Here is a 20700-nt window from a genome sequence, read left to right as displayed (position 1 = left end):
CATGTGAGGTTTAATTGGCTGAGAATATAAAAATGCTTCTTAGACTGGTCATAACGTATCAATAATCCAAAAATTATTCGGGTCAAAAATATTTGGGGGTTGGCAGTGATGCTTGTCAACCCAAATTTCCTATTTTAGAATTTTTCATTCTGATTGCCTTAAAGCCGAAAAATACGTAAAAAATGTCTAAAGTCGATATGGAATTGAAAAAGGTAAAATTCCGGCACTCCACGCATTGTCGTATCAAAATTTGTGTGTTTTAGGCTTTCGCAGAGCTGCAGGAGAAGCAAATAGACACAGCCCAAAAACTGCGTATAGCAGACCTCCAGATCGAAACTTTAAAGAGAAATAAGCAACATGCCTCTTTTACGGAAAGGTATTTGTACGACTTTTGTAACTTTGAATAAAATTTCATGGTTAGGGAAATATCGTCGCTAGAAGAAGGCACCAAAACCTATGAATCTGTTGGTCGGATGTTCGTGATGACTCCCATGACTCAAGTAAAAGAAAACCTTCAAAAGAAGCAAGCACAGGCGGAAGAGAAGATTAAGGTCCTTGTAAACAATAAAACCTACCTAGAAAATAGTTTAAAGGATGCCACAAATAGCTTACGTGAGTTAGTACAACAAAAGAAAGAGTCTTAACTTGATTTATAATTTTTATTGTACAATTTCTCAAATACATATTTTACTTGGCAATCGCAGTTTCAAATAGTAAAGGTTCTGATGGTGGATTTTCCTCGATGTGGTGTGGCTTGTGGAGGAGTTTGAAAATTCCGGTTCCTATAGGTGCAGGCATTCCCATTATAATATTTTCTGAAACGCCGTTTATTTTGTCAACCTGGCCGTAATAAGCAGCATCAAACAAATGATCAGCGGTTTTCTCAAACTAAAAAAAAGGGGGTAAAAAATCGTTTTAATAACTTAAAGACTTACAGAAGCCAAGTTTAGTATGGACTGCTTCATTTTGGATAAACCATATCGTGTGATGCCCAGAACTTCCCCCGTGTGTGTCATTTGGGCCGCGAGTAACATAATGTGGCGATAATCCACGCTCATACCATGGTTTTCCATTACCATTTTAATTTCGGACATAATGGTTTCTCTACAAAACATAATAATTTCAATGATGTTGGGCCAAAATATTTACTTTTTATACAGAGTGACCCAGGTGTGTGTAATCGGTTTATAACTTTTTTGATATTTAAAATAGTGCCATGCCGTTTTCATTATACGATAGGCCGAGATAAAGTACACAAACTATTTGTTTTATTATGCACAGGCTTTTGTATACAGGGTGGTGAACCAAAGTAATTTTTTTTTAAATAGCCTATATATTTTTGCATAATTGGATTCTACGCTACAAAATAATGCAACCTTGTAGAAATTATTAAGATTTATCTCTTCGTTTTGGAATTATTCAACTTTTTATTATAAAAAAAGACTAATTTTTAAAAAATTACTACGAAGTCAATAAATATTGTTCTACAAATTTGCCACAGAAAAACTCAGAATACCCCGTAGTTTTAGCAAATAGTCGATTTTTACTTGAAAGACGTAGATAATGTTCAGGGTGTGCCAAAACGCAAAAAGTTGAATAACTAATTTTTTTTCAAATCGAACACGATGTATTTTTTACACGAATCGATAGCATTTTGTATAACGTTTCTTATGGTATAGGGTTTGTATAGCAAATTTAAAACATTTTTCGAGATTTTTCAAAAAAATATATTACTGGAAAACCTATCCTATGGTCAAATGGTAATTTATGACTGATTCGATTAGTAATTTAATTATTACTTGATACATAAATTAATTTTACTCATCAAGAATTAATAATGAAATAATAAAAAAAAATATTTTTTTTGAACACTAAAAAATATTTTTAATTTGCTATAGTACAAACCGCATATCTTTAGAATGTTAAAAAAAAGCTATCGATACGTGTAAAGAAATACATGGTGTTCCATTTGAAAAAATGAGTTATTCAACTTTTTGCATTTTTACACACCTTGTATACTCCTATGTGCTTTAACTTTATCTACGTGTTTCAAGTAAAAGCCGACTACTGCTAAAACTACAAGGTATTATAAGTTTTTCTGTTGCAAGATTACCGAAAAATACTCAAGCGATTCGTAGTGATTTTTCAAATGTTGGTCTTTTTATAACGAATAATGAAATGAAAAAAAAAGGGACCCATAATAGTTTACATTATTTTTTGTGTAGAATCCAATTATACATAAAATATAGGGTATTCAGTTAAAAAAAAATATATAACTTTGGTTCACCACCCTGTGCATAATAGAAATGTGGACTTCAGGTCGATTTATCAGATAATAAAAACGGCATGGCAATATTTCAAATAGCAAAAAAGTTATAGACCGAGTGGGTCACGCTGTATATAATTTTGCAAAATTGTGATAAAAATAAACCAAAGATCGCCGAATTAATTGTACATTTTTCAGACAATACCCAGATTATTTTAAAGAATTCCGTAAGAAACATTTGAAATGGAAACTCAGTTTTTTGTGAGATTTTGTTAAACCGGAAAGAGAATTTAGTAAATTAAGTAAATATCATTTTCTACCCTCTAAGTATTTCATGAAAGTACGTCATTTCCCCCCGAGCAAGGAAAAAATTCTCTCTGGAGAAAATAATGTTCTGTCATGGAATATTTGTAAGGTGAAAAAAGATATTTCAGATGAAGACTTTAAAAAAATCTCCCTTAGATGATTTTTGCCCTCCGCTTAGCGTCGGGTATTCACCTTACAGAGAGAAACCGTGTCTTTCCTCCCTTGGTATACAAATAGCTATTTTCTATTTTATGGATCATTTTTGCGTTCCAGTCCACATATTTTACTATCTATAAAAGCGGCCCTCTATTTACTTTTTTGCAATTTTTGATAAAAACTATAGTATTTCAAAATTAAGTCACAAACCTTGCGGCTTCTATTCCCAAAGTATGGTACACTTCCATGATATTATTGGAGACAGTCTTTGTCCCCAGCACACCATACGTAGCGATAACTTCCCTTAAATTATCACCCTCAACACATAAATTGTACAGAGTTTCGCCTCCTTTCTCCTCTTTGGCAATGACTGCTCGATTTACGGTTGGCAGCCCTTTAACAACAACACTGGGCAATTTTGCCTTAAGCTCATTCAATGAAAAATTAAATCGGTGTGTATGTTTACTACCACTGGGGGACACTGTGATAATTGTTTCACTTTCGACGCGAACTTCGTTTGGTTTAAGTTTCAACTTTGAGGTGCAAATACTGTAAAAAACATGAAAAAATTCAAATTTGAAACTATTGCGTTGGCATACCTGTAACGGACAGTCTCGGCATTTATTTCAAGTTTCAATAATTTAATGCGGTCGTAATTCAATTGAATTAAAAGGAAGCAGTCGTACTGGGTGTAAATTTCATCAATAAATGTTGCCACCTCGCCAAGGGTTGTCCTTTCGATTCGGGCTTTCACTTCCCGAGCAAAACCGATATCTCGTGGGTTGGTCAGGCTGGCGGTAATTATAGGCGTGCTGATGTCCTTACTGGCATTGATAATCTCCTTGATTCTAGAAAAATTAATAATAAAGAGATTGTTTATTACAAGTGAAAAGGTTTAGTTCAAGAGTGACAAAGTCACCAGTGGACTTATTTCATGAGCAGATAAACAGTCTTTAGCGACGTGTATAATACAAATTTTTTTTTCTATAGCAGAACTTTAAGTCTAATAAGAGAACAAAGTTATTGTTAACCCTTCAAATTGATACTATGTGCGAATTTGTAAATCTAAATAAATAAAATAAATTTAAAAGACTTTATCTACCCTTGCAGTTAAAGTACTCTTTTATCTACCCTTCCGGCTAAAGTGCTGTTTTATCTATTCAAAAGAGTTGATAATAGTATATTATGATAAGACACATTTTGTCGCACGCACGAATTTAATAGGGTAAGTGCGACAAAATGCCTTATAAACAAGATATCATACAGTATTTTTTCTACTTCGCGTTTTTTGTAACAAAAAAATTTATTTCGAAATTTAGGGAATTTTGTGGTAGTTGACAACATTTGCGCGCAGACAGTGAAGTGAAATTAATAATTTCTACCGTCATTAGTTTATTCGTACAAATGTATTCTGAAAGTGTCCAAGACGTTTTGCAATGTATCCCTTAACAAATACTGGCTTTTGTGGCAAATACGTGTAATTTGAAAATTGGCCGAAGGATAATGACATCTCAAATTACTTACTTGCACTGGGTTTTGAAGTTATGTTTGTACATTACTCGAAAGGTATTCGAAAGGGCCACATATCAGGAATGGTACAAAAGCCTCTAAAGGTTCGTATTTGATTAATTTGATTAAATTATGCACTTGAAACAGGTGCCGATTGGCACTGACAGTTCTCTCAGATAATTGTCAAAAAACTAGGTTGTCAACATTATCCAACTAAATTACCCTGGTTTTTAGTGTAATTATTACAGCACTCCGTTGGATATTACGATACGCAAATCGCATATCGTAATGACCTCAATACGAAACCGAAGTAGAAAAAGAAATATTTTAAAATCTGCCACAGAAAAAAAGACATTTAATAATTTCCGGTTATTTAAAATGTATACCTCGGAACACCCTGTGTAATATTCATGCTTGCAACTCCAGCAAAATGGAAAGTTTTGAGTGTCATTTGTGTTCCGGGTTCACCAATACTTTGAGCAGCTAAAGCACCAACTGCAGTTCCCGGTTCAATGATAGACCTGGTGTATTTTGAACCGCAAATTTGAAGGAACGTCACCAACTGGCTACATGTTAGTCTTTCTATTTCTTTCACCACTTTTCCGTCCCCGAATTTATTGTATATGTTTTCCACTCTTAGCGCAACCTTGTCCATGAAGTTCCTGAAAACAATTATTAAAAAACAATTGACGACATTAGTCAATGAGGGCTAACTTTAGTTCCGCTTTAAATTCCTCGCTACACTCGTTTAGTGCATCCGTTTCAAGGAAAGTTTTAGTAGCTCGTCTGATTTGAACACTGTTCAGGATCGTTTCGTCTCGGTAAGGACATTTCGCCTGGACATGGCGCAGAACACGGTCAAAATCAACTGGGCAGTCTTTACCTGATAATTATTTTTTATTATAGAATTTTGATCTAAAGATGAGAGGTGATTATGTAATTGGTAAGGTTTATAGATTATGGTCCCTCTCGTTCAAAATGTTTATTCTTTGGCTACATCTTTTGGCGATTGAGTAGGGCCATCTTCAGGCTTCAGGATGTAAGTTACAAGTTACAAGAGAAAAAATGACCATAATCCATAAACCTTTACTTATTTATTATTTTTTAATATTTGGAATGTTGGAAATACACAAACGCACCTTCCATGTAAGTCGGGTCTAAACCATCACCTCCGTAATTCACCTGAACTATATCACCTTCCGCATTTCTGACAGAACCATCGTAGTGCACCACCAAGTCTTCCAACGACTAAAAGAATTTATTGTGCCACTTTACACTTTACACTTTACACCTTTGAAATTAAGTGGGCAACATCCCATGGGCAACACCGCAACACCGAATTAAACTATTCAACAATTTTTGAACTACCACGAGTGCAAACAAGATCATTTAATAATAGACAAGGCAACTAAAATTATTATTATATTTTTTTTTCAAAATCACTTTCCATTGCTTCTACTTCCGTTGAGCCAATAAAAGCTTCACAACTTTCGGCATCAAAGACCTCCTTGATTTCTCCTCAGAGCAATTTATCAGAAAAGTGACAAGTGAATCGATGATGCACAGGGTGCTGCATTTTAGATGTCCGAATAGGGGATCTCCGAAACTAAGAGGTTTAGAGAAAGACCAGTGACACATTCTCGGGTCCGTTTTTTGAGAAAATAATCTTGGTCAAAACCGCATCTCACTATCGTCTTTTGTTTTCGACTTATAAACAAAAGTTGACATTTTAGCGAAATCTTCAAAAATTAGTATCTTCCTTATTATAAAAGATACACATTTGAAACAAAGACGTTAAAAAAGCACTTTTTTTACGGAGAATTTAGTAATGTTATCAGCGATTTTTTTAACCGTTCATTTAAGTTTAATAACATAAAGTTGTATTTTTTTATCATAGTTGGCTATCCCATTTCCGAAAAGTTAATTTTTTTCTGAACTGAAAACAATATAAATACAGTTTGATATTTTTATATACTTTTGATAAAAAATATATTTAAAATATTTTAAAGTAGTTGGCCATGGAAAAATTATTTCACATAAAAGGTGTAAATAATCTAGAAATTTTGTGAACGGTTATTAAAGTAAAAAATGTGAAATTATCAAAATAAGCTGTTATATTTATTTTCAATTGAACAAATATACGATTTTAATTACATAAAAAATGTGCAGAAAATTGAAAATTGAATTGCGTCACTAACTATTTGATGACACTTTTTTATGATTTAATAAAGTGCAATGGAGGTGACGTTGATAATGTTAAGTATTTTTTTACGGCAGATGGGTTTTAATTTTGGTGTTTGGATTGATATTTTTTGTAAAATAAAATTTTATTTACAAGCAATCATACAATTAATAATTTTTTCTTTTTCTCCAACATTTCATGTTTAATTAGAAAATAGAATGACAATGTATGATGACAATGCCATTTTAAATCTTAAAAATAAATAATTTTTATTAATCACAAAAATTTGATCTAATAATAATTTATTATGATGTTTGTGTTTAAAAAATCATTAAATTATAAATACTTGTTGAGTAATACATTTTTCATAGTTTGAATTAAAAATCCAAAAATTTTTCATGACCTGCTATAAAAAAGCGAAATGTTTTGTTTTTTTAATAATTTAAAAATAATGTATTACACAAAAATACATGAAATCAGAAAAAAATAAACTTTTCAAAAATGTCATAGCCAACTATGATTCCTATTTAAAAAAATAAAACTTTATGTTATTACAGCTAAACGAATAATTAGAAAAAATCGCTGATAACATTACTAAATTCTCCGTAAAAAAGTGGCTTTATAAAGTCTTTGTTTCAAATGTGTATCTTTTATAATAAGGATGATATGAATTGTTTAAGATTTCGTTAAAATATCAACTCTTGTTTGTAAGTCGAAAACAAAAGACGATAGCGAGATGCGGTTTTGACCAAGAATTTGTCACTCGTTTTTTTCTAAACCAGTTTCGGAGATCCCCTATTCGGACATCCAAAATGCAGCACCCTGTACAATTACGTAAACTATGAAAAATCCCTTCATTTGAAGATTTTCACTTATTTTTTTATTATCTTTGTGATTGATAAATTAGTGCTAACTCACTGAATGGCTTTAGTTTTATAGATCTAAACTCATTTTCACTTTGAACCAATATTATAGCCAGTCTTTACTTTTTATGAAATATTTTTGAAATTTCATATGCTTTGCAACAGCTTTTGATTCAGTTTTAGGCAGAAGAAACTCAATTTTTCTCCCTACATATGAATGGAGGCAGTTGAAACCGAAAACGTATTTTAATTATTATTAGATTATTACTTCTATCCCACAAATTTCCTAATTTGTGAAAAAAAAAACAAGTTTGTTTTGTAAAGTATCTTTTGTCCTTATGCAAGTTGTTATGTAGTTAGGACAAAAAATAACGTAAAATAAAATAATATAGCTTTTTTAGAGAAAGAAAGAATAAAAAGATGTGAATATAGTTGAGGTGGTATAGTCTTACTGTCGGCGAAAAGGCTGTTTATTTTTAAGTTTTTTATAATCTAGTACCTAGGTATTAAAAATTCAAAATGATGTGATACAAACTTCGAAAACTTTAAATTGTGGACCAGTAAAGTAAACGGTTTAAAGTAAATACTTCACTGCAATAACAACATTATAAAATCTTCAACAATAGTTAACTCAATTCAACATGAATGTTTCAGAAAAAAAAGAAAATTTTTAGAGGGTATAGTACTTAGATCTTGACTTAGAGTAAGTTATTGTAGTGTTTTCCTGTCACTGTATAGTTAAAGACAGATTTGTTGTTGTCACAAATCACTAATGTTAACTTTAATGCACTGTAGAGTGTGATAATTAACAGTTGCCAACTTAATTTCAAACTTGTAGACTACTGTCATCAGCAGTTGTGGTCAACTTACCTTTACCAGCCTTCTCTGCATATAGCCAGTTTCCGCAGTTTTAACTGCTGTGTCGACAAGACCCTCACGGCCGCCCATTGTATGGAAAAAGAATTCCGTAGGTGTTAGTCCAGTGTAAAAACTATTTTCAACAAAGCCTTTAGCTTCTGGTGTTTTCGCTAAACATTAACATGAATATTTTATCGTTTTTTACAAAAAAATACTTACAGTGATGTGGAAAATGTGGCAGAGATCTATTTTCAAATCCATCAGGGACTCGTTTCCCATTCAAAGCCTGTTGACCCACACAAGCAATCATCTGAGAAATATTGATAAAAGACCCCTTCGAACCCGATAACGCCATAATAAGTGGACTATTGGTTGGATGCAGTTCTGCGAGACACGCCTGACCTGCATGTTCACGAATAACTGATAATTCTTTCAAAATAACAGCTTCTAAAGTCTCCTCAGCCGTACATCCCGGTTGGCACTGGAGCCTACCGTCGGCCATTTGACGAATATACTCGTCACATTTAGTATATCTATGAAAGTAATAGATCAGTAAACTAACTCGTAAAACATCAATAAACAAACCCATCCTCTAACAACTTGTTCTTTCGTCTCAGTAACCCTTTACTTGGAGTGACGTCGCCTATCCCGATACTGAATCCACTATTCATTAAATAATAAGAGGTAAGCTTAGCTAATCTCCACATTGATTTTATTGCATATTCTGAGCCAAAGTCTCTCAAAATTACGTAAAAAATGTTATTGCCTTTGCCTCCACTTCCCAAGTGGCTTTTATCCAGCGTTCCAGCGATAAGTTCGGAATTCCTGATCAAAACGTATGAGTCTTTAACGCATAGCTCTCTATTTTTTGTGTAGGCCTTGCCCTTTGCTTCAAGATTTGCCTTGACTGGACATTTCTTATTAGGTCGGAAAATAAGACTACAAATTTGCTTGCCAGACCACAAACGTCTTGGCTAAAAAAAATAAACACAGTCATGTAAGTATTTAATAAACATAACGGGTGGAAAAGTTATCCGAATTTTTTATGTCGTTACTAGTTGTTACACAAAATTTATAACAATTTTAACATAATGGAAAAGAATTTGAAATATACAATGATTCTATCCTTCCCCATTTTTTAAAGGTTTCATCCAACTCGTACACCTTAGGACAACAGTACAATATGGTAAAGTAACGTATAAAATTCATATTATTGGTATGGGTCATTTTTCAAAAAAGAAACAATTGCCATTTATGTAAAATAGAGCAAGAACAAAAAAATAGCACCTTTTGTGTGTAATGCCAATGAAGTAATGCTTTTTAATATCTGAATCCTAGATTATAAACATTATTTTAAAACACGTTTCCCATAGCAACGTGTTTTCACTTTTTTTAAACACGCTTCCCATAGCAACGTGTTTTAAATTAAAATGTTCCAACAAAAAAAATGTTGAATAACACTCATATGAAAACACTCTCGGATATCTAGGTATGTAACAACAGCTCTCGAACTTTAAGCTTGTGTTTTCGCTCTAGTATTATATACTGGGTGCTCAAAAACCGGCGCATCAACAAACGGTTTCCTAGGAAATAATTCCCAGTGTTGGCACATCTACAAATTGTCATTTTTTGCTGAATTTTAATCTGAAATTCTAAAAGTGGTCTAAAATAACTAAATATGTTGTTGTACATGTTTTAAATTGGAAACACCTTGAAAAATTTGGAAGTTGAATTTTCCAGGTAAAAAATTAGACCAACCTTAATTCAAAAAAGTTACTATTTATGACAATGCCAACCTGAGGGCTCTTAGACCGTTGATTATAAAAAAAATCGACTATAGTTCCACATTTTTTTAAATTGAGTTTAAGAATTTTTTTAAGATTTTTCCCATGATCTACACATACTTCTTAACGATGTACCACTAAGTTGGTGCGCCTGGTTTTGAGCACTCTGTATATTATATTTTATTTATGATAGGTACTTTTTATTTTTTATACTTACCAGAAAGATACGAGTGATCAACTTCAAACACCCATACAAAATATTATTATCCTTGGCTTTAAATATTTCTATCTTTCAAAAGTAATGTCAAGAATATTTTTTACCAACAATGCAAATTAAGAATTTACAAAAACAATACAAAACTTCGATATTTCCAAATAACGGTAGGGGACCACTTTTTACTATAAAATACAGGATGTTTCACATAATTTTACGAGGCCTGCACCTGTAAAATGCCACCAATAATACGTATTTTCTAGTTTTTTCACCCCTTCAAAAAATTATGACGTTTTTAGTTAGTTGGTGATTAAGATAAATAAATTAGAATCATATTCACACCGTCTCTTGATAAAACATATAATAATTGTGAAAAATAAAACTTTATAACTATTAATGACAGTCATTAGTCTGTCAACATCTGTCATTGTTTTCCAAAAATTAAATAATTAAATACGTGTTTTTTTGTATCTAGTGTTTTGTGTCTTTTATATATTTGGGTGCGTACATTATGCACAGGCCTCGTAAAATTACGCGAAACACCCTGTAGACATCATAAGAAGATTGAATCTGACACCAAACGAATTAGAAATTGCTAGACGAAATTTTTTTAGTTTAACGCTTATCTTCATAGATTCTCTAAAGAAGGCCTTGAAATACACTCCAGGAGTTATTGGGAAAGAAATGTCGAAGCAACAAAAATAAAAAAACTTCTTTTTCAAAATCTGTTTTGTATTGTTAGAAAACAAAAGATAATCCGGAAAAATGTCAATTCGAACCTGCACTATGCTGTATTGGCTGTATTAGTTCGGATTATTGCGGTTGTACTGTATTTGTTAATTGCTGTAAGCAACAACTAAAAATCTTTGAATAATTGTTAATTTGTTTCATTATTATATGCATTTGCTCCATTATTCTGAGACTATTACACAAACCAAACTAATGAACGAATTTATCTTTTCTTCTAATACAGTTTGGTCCCGATATAACCTGCCAAATAAAATCCAGTAATAGGTGACTATGAGCTGTTTCAAAACTATAAAAACGCCAACGTCGCATTTACCCTCAAAATTAACTGCTATAATTATTCATGCACTTCGAAAGAATAATAGTTAATGTAATTTATACTTTCAATGACAATCAATCATTAATGACTATTTTATTGTTTTTTTTGTTGGTAACATCTTAAGCCTTCTTTTTAATATCTGAATCCTAGATTATAAACACTGTATTAAAACACGTTTCCGATAGCAACCTGTTTTCACTATTTTAAAACACGCTTCCTATAGCAACATGATTTAAATTAAAATATTCCAACAAAAACAAAATTGCAAAAAATTTATGCGAAAATGTTTAAAGTGTCGGGTGTCGCATACGCTCGTTGCATAACGACAGCTCTTGAACTTTAAGCTTGTATTTTCGCACTCGTATTATTAATAACTATATCAATCTTATTAAAAAAAATAATTTGGCAAAATGCGACGTTGACATTTTTAGTTTTGAAACAGTTTATATGAGTAGAACTCATACACAAAATAATTTTCTAATAATAGCCTTTTTGTTTTTGATATAAAAATAATTCAAACTGCCATTAATTTGATGCGATTTGTCACAAATAATTGTAATAATAATTGTGGTTGCTTAGATATTGTCATTCTTAAACGCACTAACAATTGATTCTTGACTAGGATTACGATCAGTGGCGTCGAATATGTGTGGATAGGGGTTAATTTATACCCATTATTTTTGACCTAACAAAAATAGTTTTCCGAACTTGGATCTCTCTAATGACACGAAATTTTTTGGCAGGTTATATCGGGACCATTCTGTATTAAAATCTTTTAATTCGCTGGCTTCTACAATCTCGTAAATTTTTTTGACAAGTTTCTCATTTTCTCTCAGATGCTCCCATTTAATCGTTTTCGTCTCTGTTGCTCTTTTTCAGGGAAAATTTTGTTTTATAGTTCTCAGTAAAAGAAATATCATTGTGTGAGTTTTACCACAACTTTTTTTGTAATTAGTTCAAGTAGCTCAAAAAATGTTTCTTAGGTTGGATATTTTTTTCTGTGTTTAATTAATTCTAAGAATGCGAACATGTGACATTAAACAAATTAAAATAACACTAAATAAGTGGTTAGAAAAATTTTTGAGAACTTTAACCCACCCATTACACAATTTTATTCCTTGATATCATAAGTATTACTTATTCACCTACCTTTAAAATACAGGGTGTTGGTAAATCAATTTGCATATTCGTGTCGTTCTCAGCCAATAGCGTGGCGGCTAATTGAGATGCGTGTGCTAAATCCAGAAACGTATCTTTTTTGGTCAATAAGTAGCCACCGGTCAAAAAATCCTGGGTTGCTGCGATCAATAGTTCACCGTTTCGTGGCGTCACTAGATTATTTTTATTCTAAAAAATATCATAAATAAATGGAAAAATAAAATGTTTCTAAAAGAGCTACCCCCATTAAAATTAACGCTTCCGCTTTAGCCTCTTCAGTTTGAGGCAAATGCAAATTCATTTCGTCGCCGTCAAAATCCGCATTGTAGGGATTACAAACGCACTCGTTGAACCTATTTGTACAAATGATTGCACCAGAATTGTATACAAAATTTTTCTTAAATATACCTGAACGTTCGATGTTGATGGACTTTGGTCCTGTGCGCCATAATCGACAACTTGTGCAAACTCGGTTGACGATTAAATAAGACGACATCGTCGTTGTGAAGGTGCCGTTCAACCAAATCCCCCAGTTTCAATTCCTGTGCTAGTTTTTCTCTGTTTCCGTATTTAAGAAACTTTTTAAAAGCAGAGCCTTTCTGTTGAACGTAATTAGCCCCAGGCCACTTGTCAGGTCCGTTGATCACCAATTGTCTCATAACATCGATATTTGCGTGAATCACCCGTTCAGGAAAAGTCAAGATTTTGGCGATGTGTAGAGGAACACCGACTTGATCGATTTGTAAATTCGGATCAGGGGAAATAACTGTTCTCGAAGAAAAGTCGACTCGTTTGCCGGAGAGATTGCCGCGGAAACGGCCTTGTTTGCCTTTAAGGCGTTGCACAAGACCACGGCCCGGTTTTTTTGGCTAAAAATTACATACGGTAGTTCCAACAAAAAATATTGCGAATCTAAATAAAAGCGCGGGCAAGAGTACTGTACGATTTAACGCAAAACAGGTGTTCAAATTTTGGTACATCTTGTGATTTTCAAGAAATGAAAAGAAATGCTGGAATTACAACAGAACATAACAAATTATTATTTTAGTTTTTCCCTTTTGCATTTACTAAAATTTGCCCTTTTTAATTTTTATATACCGGGTGCTCAAAAACCAGCGCACCAACTCAATGGAGTGTAGTAAAGAATTGCTTACATATAAAGGTAAAAATAGTAAAAAAATTCTTTGCATTAAAGTTATTAATAAATAACGAATTTTAAATAAATGATATGTGGCAACGTTGTCTAACAGTCGTGATCGCAATAGAATTCGGAAATAAAATTAACTAGACGCCCTCTGGTGATGACTTTTGAACTATGTCGAAAACAGTAAAGAAATTTTCGTAATGCCACATTTAACTGACATTTAATGAATTGTTCAACAATTTTGCGTGTATAGTGTTAATTACTTACAATAGAAAGAATCCCTTTAAAAGTACGTGGTGGTAAATATTAGCGTTGACTTGGGTTCTGCAGTTTTTCGTGGTATAAAGTGTTTATTGTTGGAACTTGAAAGTGGATAAAAAGTGAAAAATATTTAAATTTTGATTACGAAGTGTTATCAAACAGTTGTCTAATTAAAGATTATAAGTAATGGATCACAGCGAACACAAAGTTTGGCTCAAGAAACCAATAAATTAGTGAAGTGTGTGAATTTTAGGTTAGAATTTTCCACTGAAAAAATCATGAAATGCTGCGGTAAATCTACAAAACTACAATAAAGATTAACAACTGCTGATACATTTAAATGTAAAATATGCCAAAAGGTAGGCTTTTCAATGTCTTTGTAATAATTTTCCAATAAACAAAGTGAACCAAACAGTCATTCGTTATTCGTGTTTTCCTCGTCATCTCTCATTTTTCAACATAAGTTTCTTGCATCGAAGATACAATAATCATTCCGCATAGGCAATGCAATAATTGTGAAGCCCCAAAATTCGTACAACGCTCAAAATATCCAAATAAACATTTTCCCGCCATTTATGGTTACTGTTTTCGGCCTAGCTCAGTGGCGCCTCCAACGGTAATTTTATTTCCGAATTTGATCAACAATAAAAATAAATTATTTTTGAAATGGTTTCCTAGGTAATAATTCACAGTGTTGGCACATCTACAAACCGTGATTTTTTTGTTGAATTTTAGTTTTTTTAAATTCAAAAATCTGCTAAAGACTTATAGTAAATTTAAAAATAATGAAAAATGAAAAAGTTAACAAAATAAGTTTGTAGCTATAGATTTTTTAAAATATGAAATAGGAATTTTTTCAAGATTTTTCCCGTGATCTACACATGCTTCTCAACAACGTACCACTGAGTTAGTGCGCCAATTTTTGAGCACCCCCTGTATTTTTAGTCAGAAAATCAACTATTTTGCAAAATTTCTTCAAAATAGGACAAAAAGCAGTAAATTAAGACGAAAATGATCTTTTTTGATTTTCTTGTAGTGTTTAAGAACATTTTTGAAATGAAAACGAAGCTGTCTGAAACAATACTAAATTAGATTGAAATTAATGTGTTACTTTTGTTTGCTTCGTTTGATTTGGTGCGTTTTTATCTAGAAATTAATTTATTTTGCAAGATTCGGCTATCTACAGGTCACAATAAAAAATCAAAATTATTTTCAATTCATTTATTTTAATTATTTCAATTCGTTTTTAACTCGTTTTTGAGCGTAATTTTGTATGAAAAAAAAATAATAATAAGCTGTGAAAACACAAATGTGGTACACGGTATTATTTTAAAATAAACAAAGTTTTAAAAAAACCCGACACACCAAACCTTTATTTAAAAAACACTACGCGTTTCAACCACAAAGTGGTCATCCTCAGGTGAGAATATAAACTCTCACCTCACCTCACATTCTCACCTGAGGATGACCACTTTGTGGTTGAAACGCGTAGTGTTTTTTAAATAAAGGTTTGGTGTGTCGGATTTTTTTAAAACTTTGTTTATTTTAGTTTCCACGCCAAGGAAATCCAACAAGAAGTACGGTATTATTTTGTTCTTTTTCAAGCCTTTGAATATATTTTTAAACTGGAAGCACACTGCTTTTTACAAGGTTTCGCTAAGTGGAGCAAAAAACAACAAATTTCCTTTTTCAACCGTTTTAGTGTACGTTTTGCAAACCAAAATACAATTATTTCGCTTAATTAATGCCTTTTTTAAATAGTATATTATTGAAGGAAAACTAAGGGATTTTATGATTTTTTTTCCAAAAAATAGTTGAACAATCAAATTGATTAAAAATTGGTGTTCATTTTTGAGCGAAATTTCGTAACAATAAGATTAAAAATCCCAAAATCTGGGCAATGATGATGTTATGTTATCACTGTTATCAGTGTTATGTTATCCACGTGCCTATGGATCAGCATAGAAGCTTCCATAAGGAATCATTAACAACAATCCCAATATCGAGCTCATCCAAAACTCTGGAGCCCTTGCAATTGTTTATATTACCAACTTAGCAAGTTTAGGGCCGGTTTATAGAAAGCTTTATTAAAATTTATTTCGTTGTTAAAAGTTAACAACGCGAATGGACCAATCAAATTGGTCGAAATTTGATCACGTGACCTGTTAATCACACATTTAATCGCGGATTAAATTAATGACACTTCTATAAACCGATCCTTAATATTGTAAAATTAATAACTATTGTAAAAACGGAATTTATTATAAAAAGTGAAATAATTGTAAAAGTGAAATTTATATTTATAAATAAAATAAAAGTGTAAATTATTGAAGTGGAAATATATTTTTTTTAAATAAATTTGTTAACTTATTTTTCCTTTTTTAATCTAATAAGCACGTTTTTGAATTAAGTAGCAGGTTTTTTTCTTAGAATTTTACTAATGCAGACTGAAAAATTACTAAATTTAATCGGTATTTACATTAAGTTAACCTTCTGCGAGTGTTTTACGAACGTCTATTGCCCAGAAACAATTATTTCGTAAAAATTCCTTCAAAAATAAGTCGAATAGTTACCAAATTTAAATCAAAATTGGTGTTTTTTACGTTGTTTGATTGTTTTTTTTTTTGTAAAACTACCTAAAAATTGTTAAATTAGATATATTTCCTTATTTACTTAGCTTGCTTAAAATTTTCTTTGTCCAAAGACTCATTAATTTTTCAAGATGTAAAAACCCGTAAAACACATCTATCAATCACAAAGATAAATCGAAATTATTTTGACTGTTACATGTAGTTAACCTGTTTTTGAGCGTAATTTTGTAAAAATAAATACGCCAAAAAACACTAACTGTGGCAAATGTTTTTATTTTTACTTAAGTCCTTAAATACGTTTTTGAACTAGAACCTATTTTTTTTTCAAAATTTTGGAAAATCAGAAACTAAAATCCCTTAAAGGATCAACAAATACACTGTTACGTTAGTTTTACAGCCAAAACCAATTATTTCATAAAAATTTAATTAAAAACAAGCCGCAAATTCACTAGATTAAACCAAAAATCGAGTTATTATGTTTTTTGGAAAAAAAATTATTAAAAGTGGAAAATCAAATTAATCGAAGTAATTGCTTTAAATCGTTTAGCTTGTTCTTGAGCAAGAGACTGTTTTACAAGATTTTGTCACAAGAGGACTAAAAATCACAAAAATAATTGTGATGGATGTTATTTTATTGCCTTCTCTTAATTTATTTCGCTAAAGATAAGCTAAGAAATCCCAAAATTTGGACAAATTAATGTTATTTTTACCTGTACTAATTTATTAGAGCAGACTGAAAAATCACCAAATTACATAAGTTGAAAATTACAGGAAAAGGTAAAAAGTGTTGCTTTTACCTTCCGAAGGTCAAACTATCTGAAACATCGCCAAATTAGATCGAATTATTTACTTTTGCTTGTTCCAAACTGATTAAGCAAAGACAAAATGTTTCGCATTTTTTAAACAGTTTTAGAGATGAGAGATAATGGTATTTTACAATTGTCCGCTTCTATGGGCGACGATTTTTATTGGTGGTTATAAAACCGGTACAATTTTCAACAAAAAACAATTTCAAAAAAAATCACTAAAACCTGGCTGAAAAATTAATTACATCAAAATTGTTTCCCTTGAGTTAGTTGGTTTTGGAACCAGAAACTCATTTAGTTAAATGAAAAATATTCATAAAAACAAAGTTATTTAACCCGTTCCTCTCGATTTAACTCGTTTTTGAGCAAAATTACGTTAAGATTAAGCAGAAAAATCCAAAAACTCGGTCAAAAACGATGTTATTTTTACTTTTTCAAGCTACTAAGCACGTCTTTGAACTAAGTTGTCTAGTATTTTATAAGATTTCACTAAAGCAGATTAAAAAATCACAAAACAAGCACCCAGAAACGCAATCACTTTGTAGGTTTTCCTTAGGAATAGGCTGAAAAATCACCAATTTTGGCCAAAAATGGTTGTATTTTTTACACGTTTTTCAGAAAACATAACTCTCCAAATCATCATCCAAGTACTCAAATTAAGTCGAAATCTCGAAATTGATACTATTTTGCTTGAGTCACCTGATTTAGCTTGTTTTGAAACAAAATTTTGTTAAAAATGTGCCCAAAAGGACGAGATTTGGCCGAAAAATAGTCTTTTTATGCAACTTTTTCAGCGCAAATCTGGAGTTATTTTTTTAATCAAAGGATCTGAGTGTTCATGAGATTTACACAGCACTATAGCCCACGTTTTTGTTTACTGACAATATGAGAATGGTTACCATCATTGCTAGGGGAATTCCGGAAAGTTCACTGTTAATATAAAGAGCAGTCTGCAGCTGAAGAAAGTCCCAACCCTCTTGATACATATTAACAGATGCTCCTGACAATTTGTGTTTTTTGATTACATCATTGATAAAGATTATTTCAGATTGTCTCATAGTTAAATCGTCCTCATTGCTATAAAACAAACTCTAATAAAGACACGAAAAAAAAAACAGAAAATACTTACGTCCCAGCCTTCAAGTCCGATACCACAGAGGGGCGAATTGACACAGGAGGGACTAGCATTCTAGTAAAAATTAAATCTTTTGGTTGTGACCTCCTTGAGTCCATTGCCAATAATGGAATATCACTTTGTGGAATTCTCTCAAATAATTTTAAAACATCGATTGGAGTAAGAATTTGCGAGACAGCAGAATTGGCCGTTAATGCATTTTTGATCTCTGGATTAACATCAATCGCTGAATTGAACTTTTCTAAAAGAAATACGTAAAACTAAGAACGAATACGTTTTTCATTAATAAATTTGTTACCGATGTGTTCTTTCAACACTGTTTCCTTGTCACTCCCTCTATTTTTTTCACACACTATCTTTAACACAGATCCCCCAGTGCTCCCTTTACTGGCTGTCAACTTTTTTACAAAGCCATTAGATTCCTTACAGTAGGGACACTTAGTCAACTTTCTGCATTTCTCAATGATTTTCTTCCTTATAGCTTTTTTAGTCATATAACTCAGATGTTCATTAGAGAGACGTATTCGGTATTGATTTTTTTCTTCCTCGGAAAGGAGAACACGGGCACAATTCTTACAAATTGTTTGAAGAATGCTAATAATGCTTCTAAAGTACCCCACATGATACACAGGTAATTCCAAGTCAATGTACCCAAAATGGCCAACGCACGAATTTATGTTTTTCCCGCATGTCTGACAAGGCGATTCTTTCGAGTTTGTGCCCTAAAGTAACTTAAAACTGAAAATAAGCACTCGTATACTTTTACACTTTACCAGTCTCTTGTCTAGCACTCCGTAAGGAATTGGAGTGCGTTGAACATCCTGATTATACAAGTTTTTAGCTACAACGTGAATGTGGGATTGTTGTTGCATCGACTCTGCACTCTCAATCCCGAAACTGATGTGCGAGCTACAAAAAAAGTCCAGAATTCAATACAAGACATGGGAGTTTTCCGACTTACATTTTTCTCGCTACATCAGTTTCTCGGTATTGTTCTTTTGGCATTGTGCTCGCCCTGGTTTACAAATGTTCAGTTGTGTTACCAACGAACTTTGAAAGCAGAACCGCTTAAAAATATAACAATTATGCCTTAAATAACCTCACTTTTTTGAAACACAACATAACCTAAACTATATCTGTGAAGACAGGTGCTGGCACCATGAATATTACAGTCGACCAGACAATCGCTGCGCGCATAGAACTATACAGAGTGACCCAGGGGTGCATAATCGGTCTATAACTTTTTTATTATTTAAAATAGTGCGATTCTGTTTCATTATCCGATAAATCGACTTAAAGTCCACAAATTAAAAATGTTTTTATTGTACACAGGGTGTTGTATACAGGGTGGTGAACCAAAGTTATATTTTTTTAAATGGAACATTCTATATATTTTTGCATAATTAGATTTTACGCAAAAAAATAATGTAACTTCATGTAAACTATTATGTGTCTATCTCTTTTCGTTTTGGAATTATTCAACTTTTTATTATAAAAAAGACCAATTTTTGAAAAATCACTGCAAAGTCGCCTATGAATATTTTCCAGTAACTTTGCAACAGAAAAATTTAGAATATCCTGTAGTTTTAAGAAATAGTCGACTTTTTCTTGAAACACGGAAATAATGTATAGGTGTGCCAAAACGTAAAAAGTTGAATAACTCATTTTTTTCAAATGGAACATCATGTATTTCTTTACACGTATCTATAACATTTTTCATAAGCATTCTAATGATATGCGGTTTGTATAGCAAATTTACAATATTTCTTAAAGTGTGTTATTTATTTTATTAATAATTCTTGATGAGTGAAATTCATTTATGTATCAGGTAATAATTAGATTACTAATGTAATTAGTCACATTAGTACATATCAAAAAATTAATTACCATTTGACTATGAAAAATCTTGAAAAATATTTTAAACTTGCTATGCAAACCCCATACCGTTAGAAAGCTTATCAAAAATGCTTTCGAAACAAGAAAAAAATGCAGGGTGAACCATTTGGAAAAAATAAATCATTCAAGTTTTTGCGTTTTGGCACACTCTGTATATTATCTGCGTGCTTTAACTAAAAGTCGCCATTTACTAAAATTATAAGGTATTCTGAATTTTTTTGTTGCAAATTTGCCGGAAAATATTTATAGGCGACTTGCAGTGATTTTTCAAAAAATGGTTATTTTATAACAAAAAGTTGAATATTTCCAAAACGAAAAAAGATAGACTCATAATAGTTTATATAAAGTTACATTATTTTTTTGGGTAGAATCTAATTATGCAAAAATATATTGGGTGTTCGATTTAAAAAAATATAACTTTGGTGCACCACCCTGTATACAACACCCTGTGCATAATAAAAACATTTTTAGTTTGTGGACTTTAAGTCCATCGATCGCATAATAA

At 31.8% G+C, this 20700-nt stretch overlaps 2 protein-coding genes across 2 annotated transcripts; one reads left to right on the top strand and one right to left on the bottom strand.

Annotated features, from left to right (window-relative positions):
- The first annotated feature begins 56 nt into the window (after positions 1–56).
- On the top strand, positions 57–698 carry Pfdn1 (Prefoldin 1). Its single transcript, XM_962990.3, has 3 exons — positions 57–212; positions 264–376; positions 422–698. The coding sequence occupies exons 1-3, from the start codon at positions 183–185 to the stop codon at positions 642–644; spliced, it is 366 nt and encodes a 121-aa protein (XP_968083.1). The 5' UTR covers positions 57–182; the 3' UTR covers positions 645–698.
- On the bottom strand, positions 646–19450 carry Polr3A (RNA polymerase III subunit A). Its single transcript, XM_963072.4, has 18 exons — positions 19261–19450; positions 19073–19208; positions 18598–19021; positions 18294–18540; positions 18064–18241; positions 12771–13231; positions 12604–12715; positions 12354–12551; positions 8726–9114; positions 8360–8673; positions 8153–8310; positions 5377–5485; positions 4952–5120; positions 4624–4899; positions 3328–3576; positions 2939–3277; positions 936–1104; positions 646–888 (listed from the first exon to the last, which is right to left on the bottom strand). Exons 1-18 carry the CDS (start codon positions 19302–19304, stop codon positions 688–690), a joined length of 4173 nt encoding a protein of 1390 aa, XP_968165.1. The 5' UTR covers positions 19305–19450; the 3' UTR covers positions 646–687.
- Between the last annotated feature and the right edge of the window lie 1250 nt (positions 19451–20700).

Source organism: Tribolium castaneum, chromosome 1 (genome assembly GCF_031307605.1).
Source record: "Tribolium castaneum strain GA2 chromosome 1, icTriCast1.1, whole genome shotgun sequence".
Lineage (NCBI taxonomy): Eukaryota > Metazoa > Arthropoda > Insecta > Coleoptera > Tenebrionidae > Tribolium > Tribolium castaneum.
Note: the sequence above shows the minus strand (reverse complement) of the source record. Positions and strands in the feature narration are given on the sequence as shown.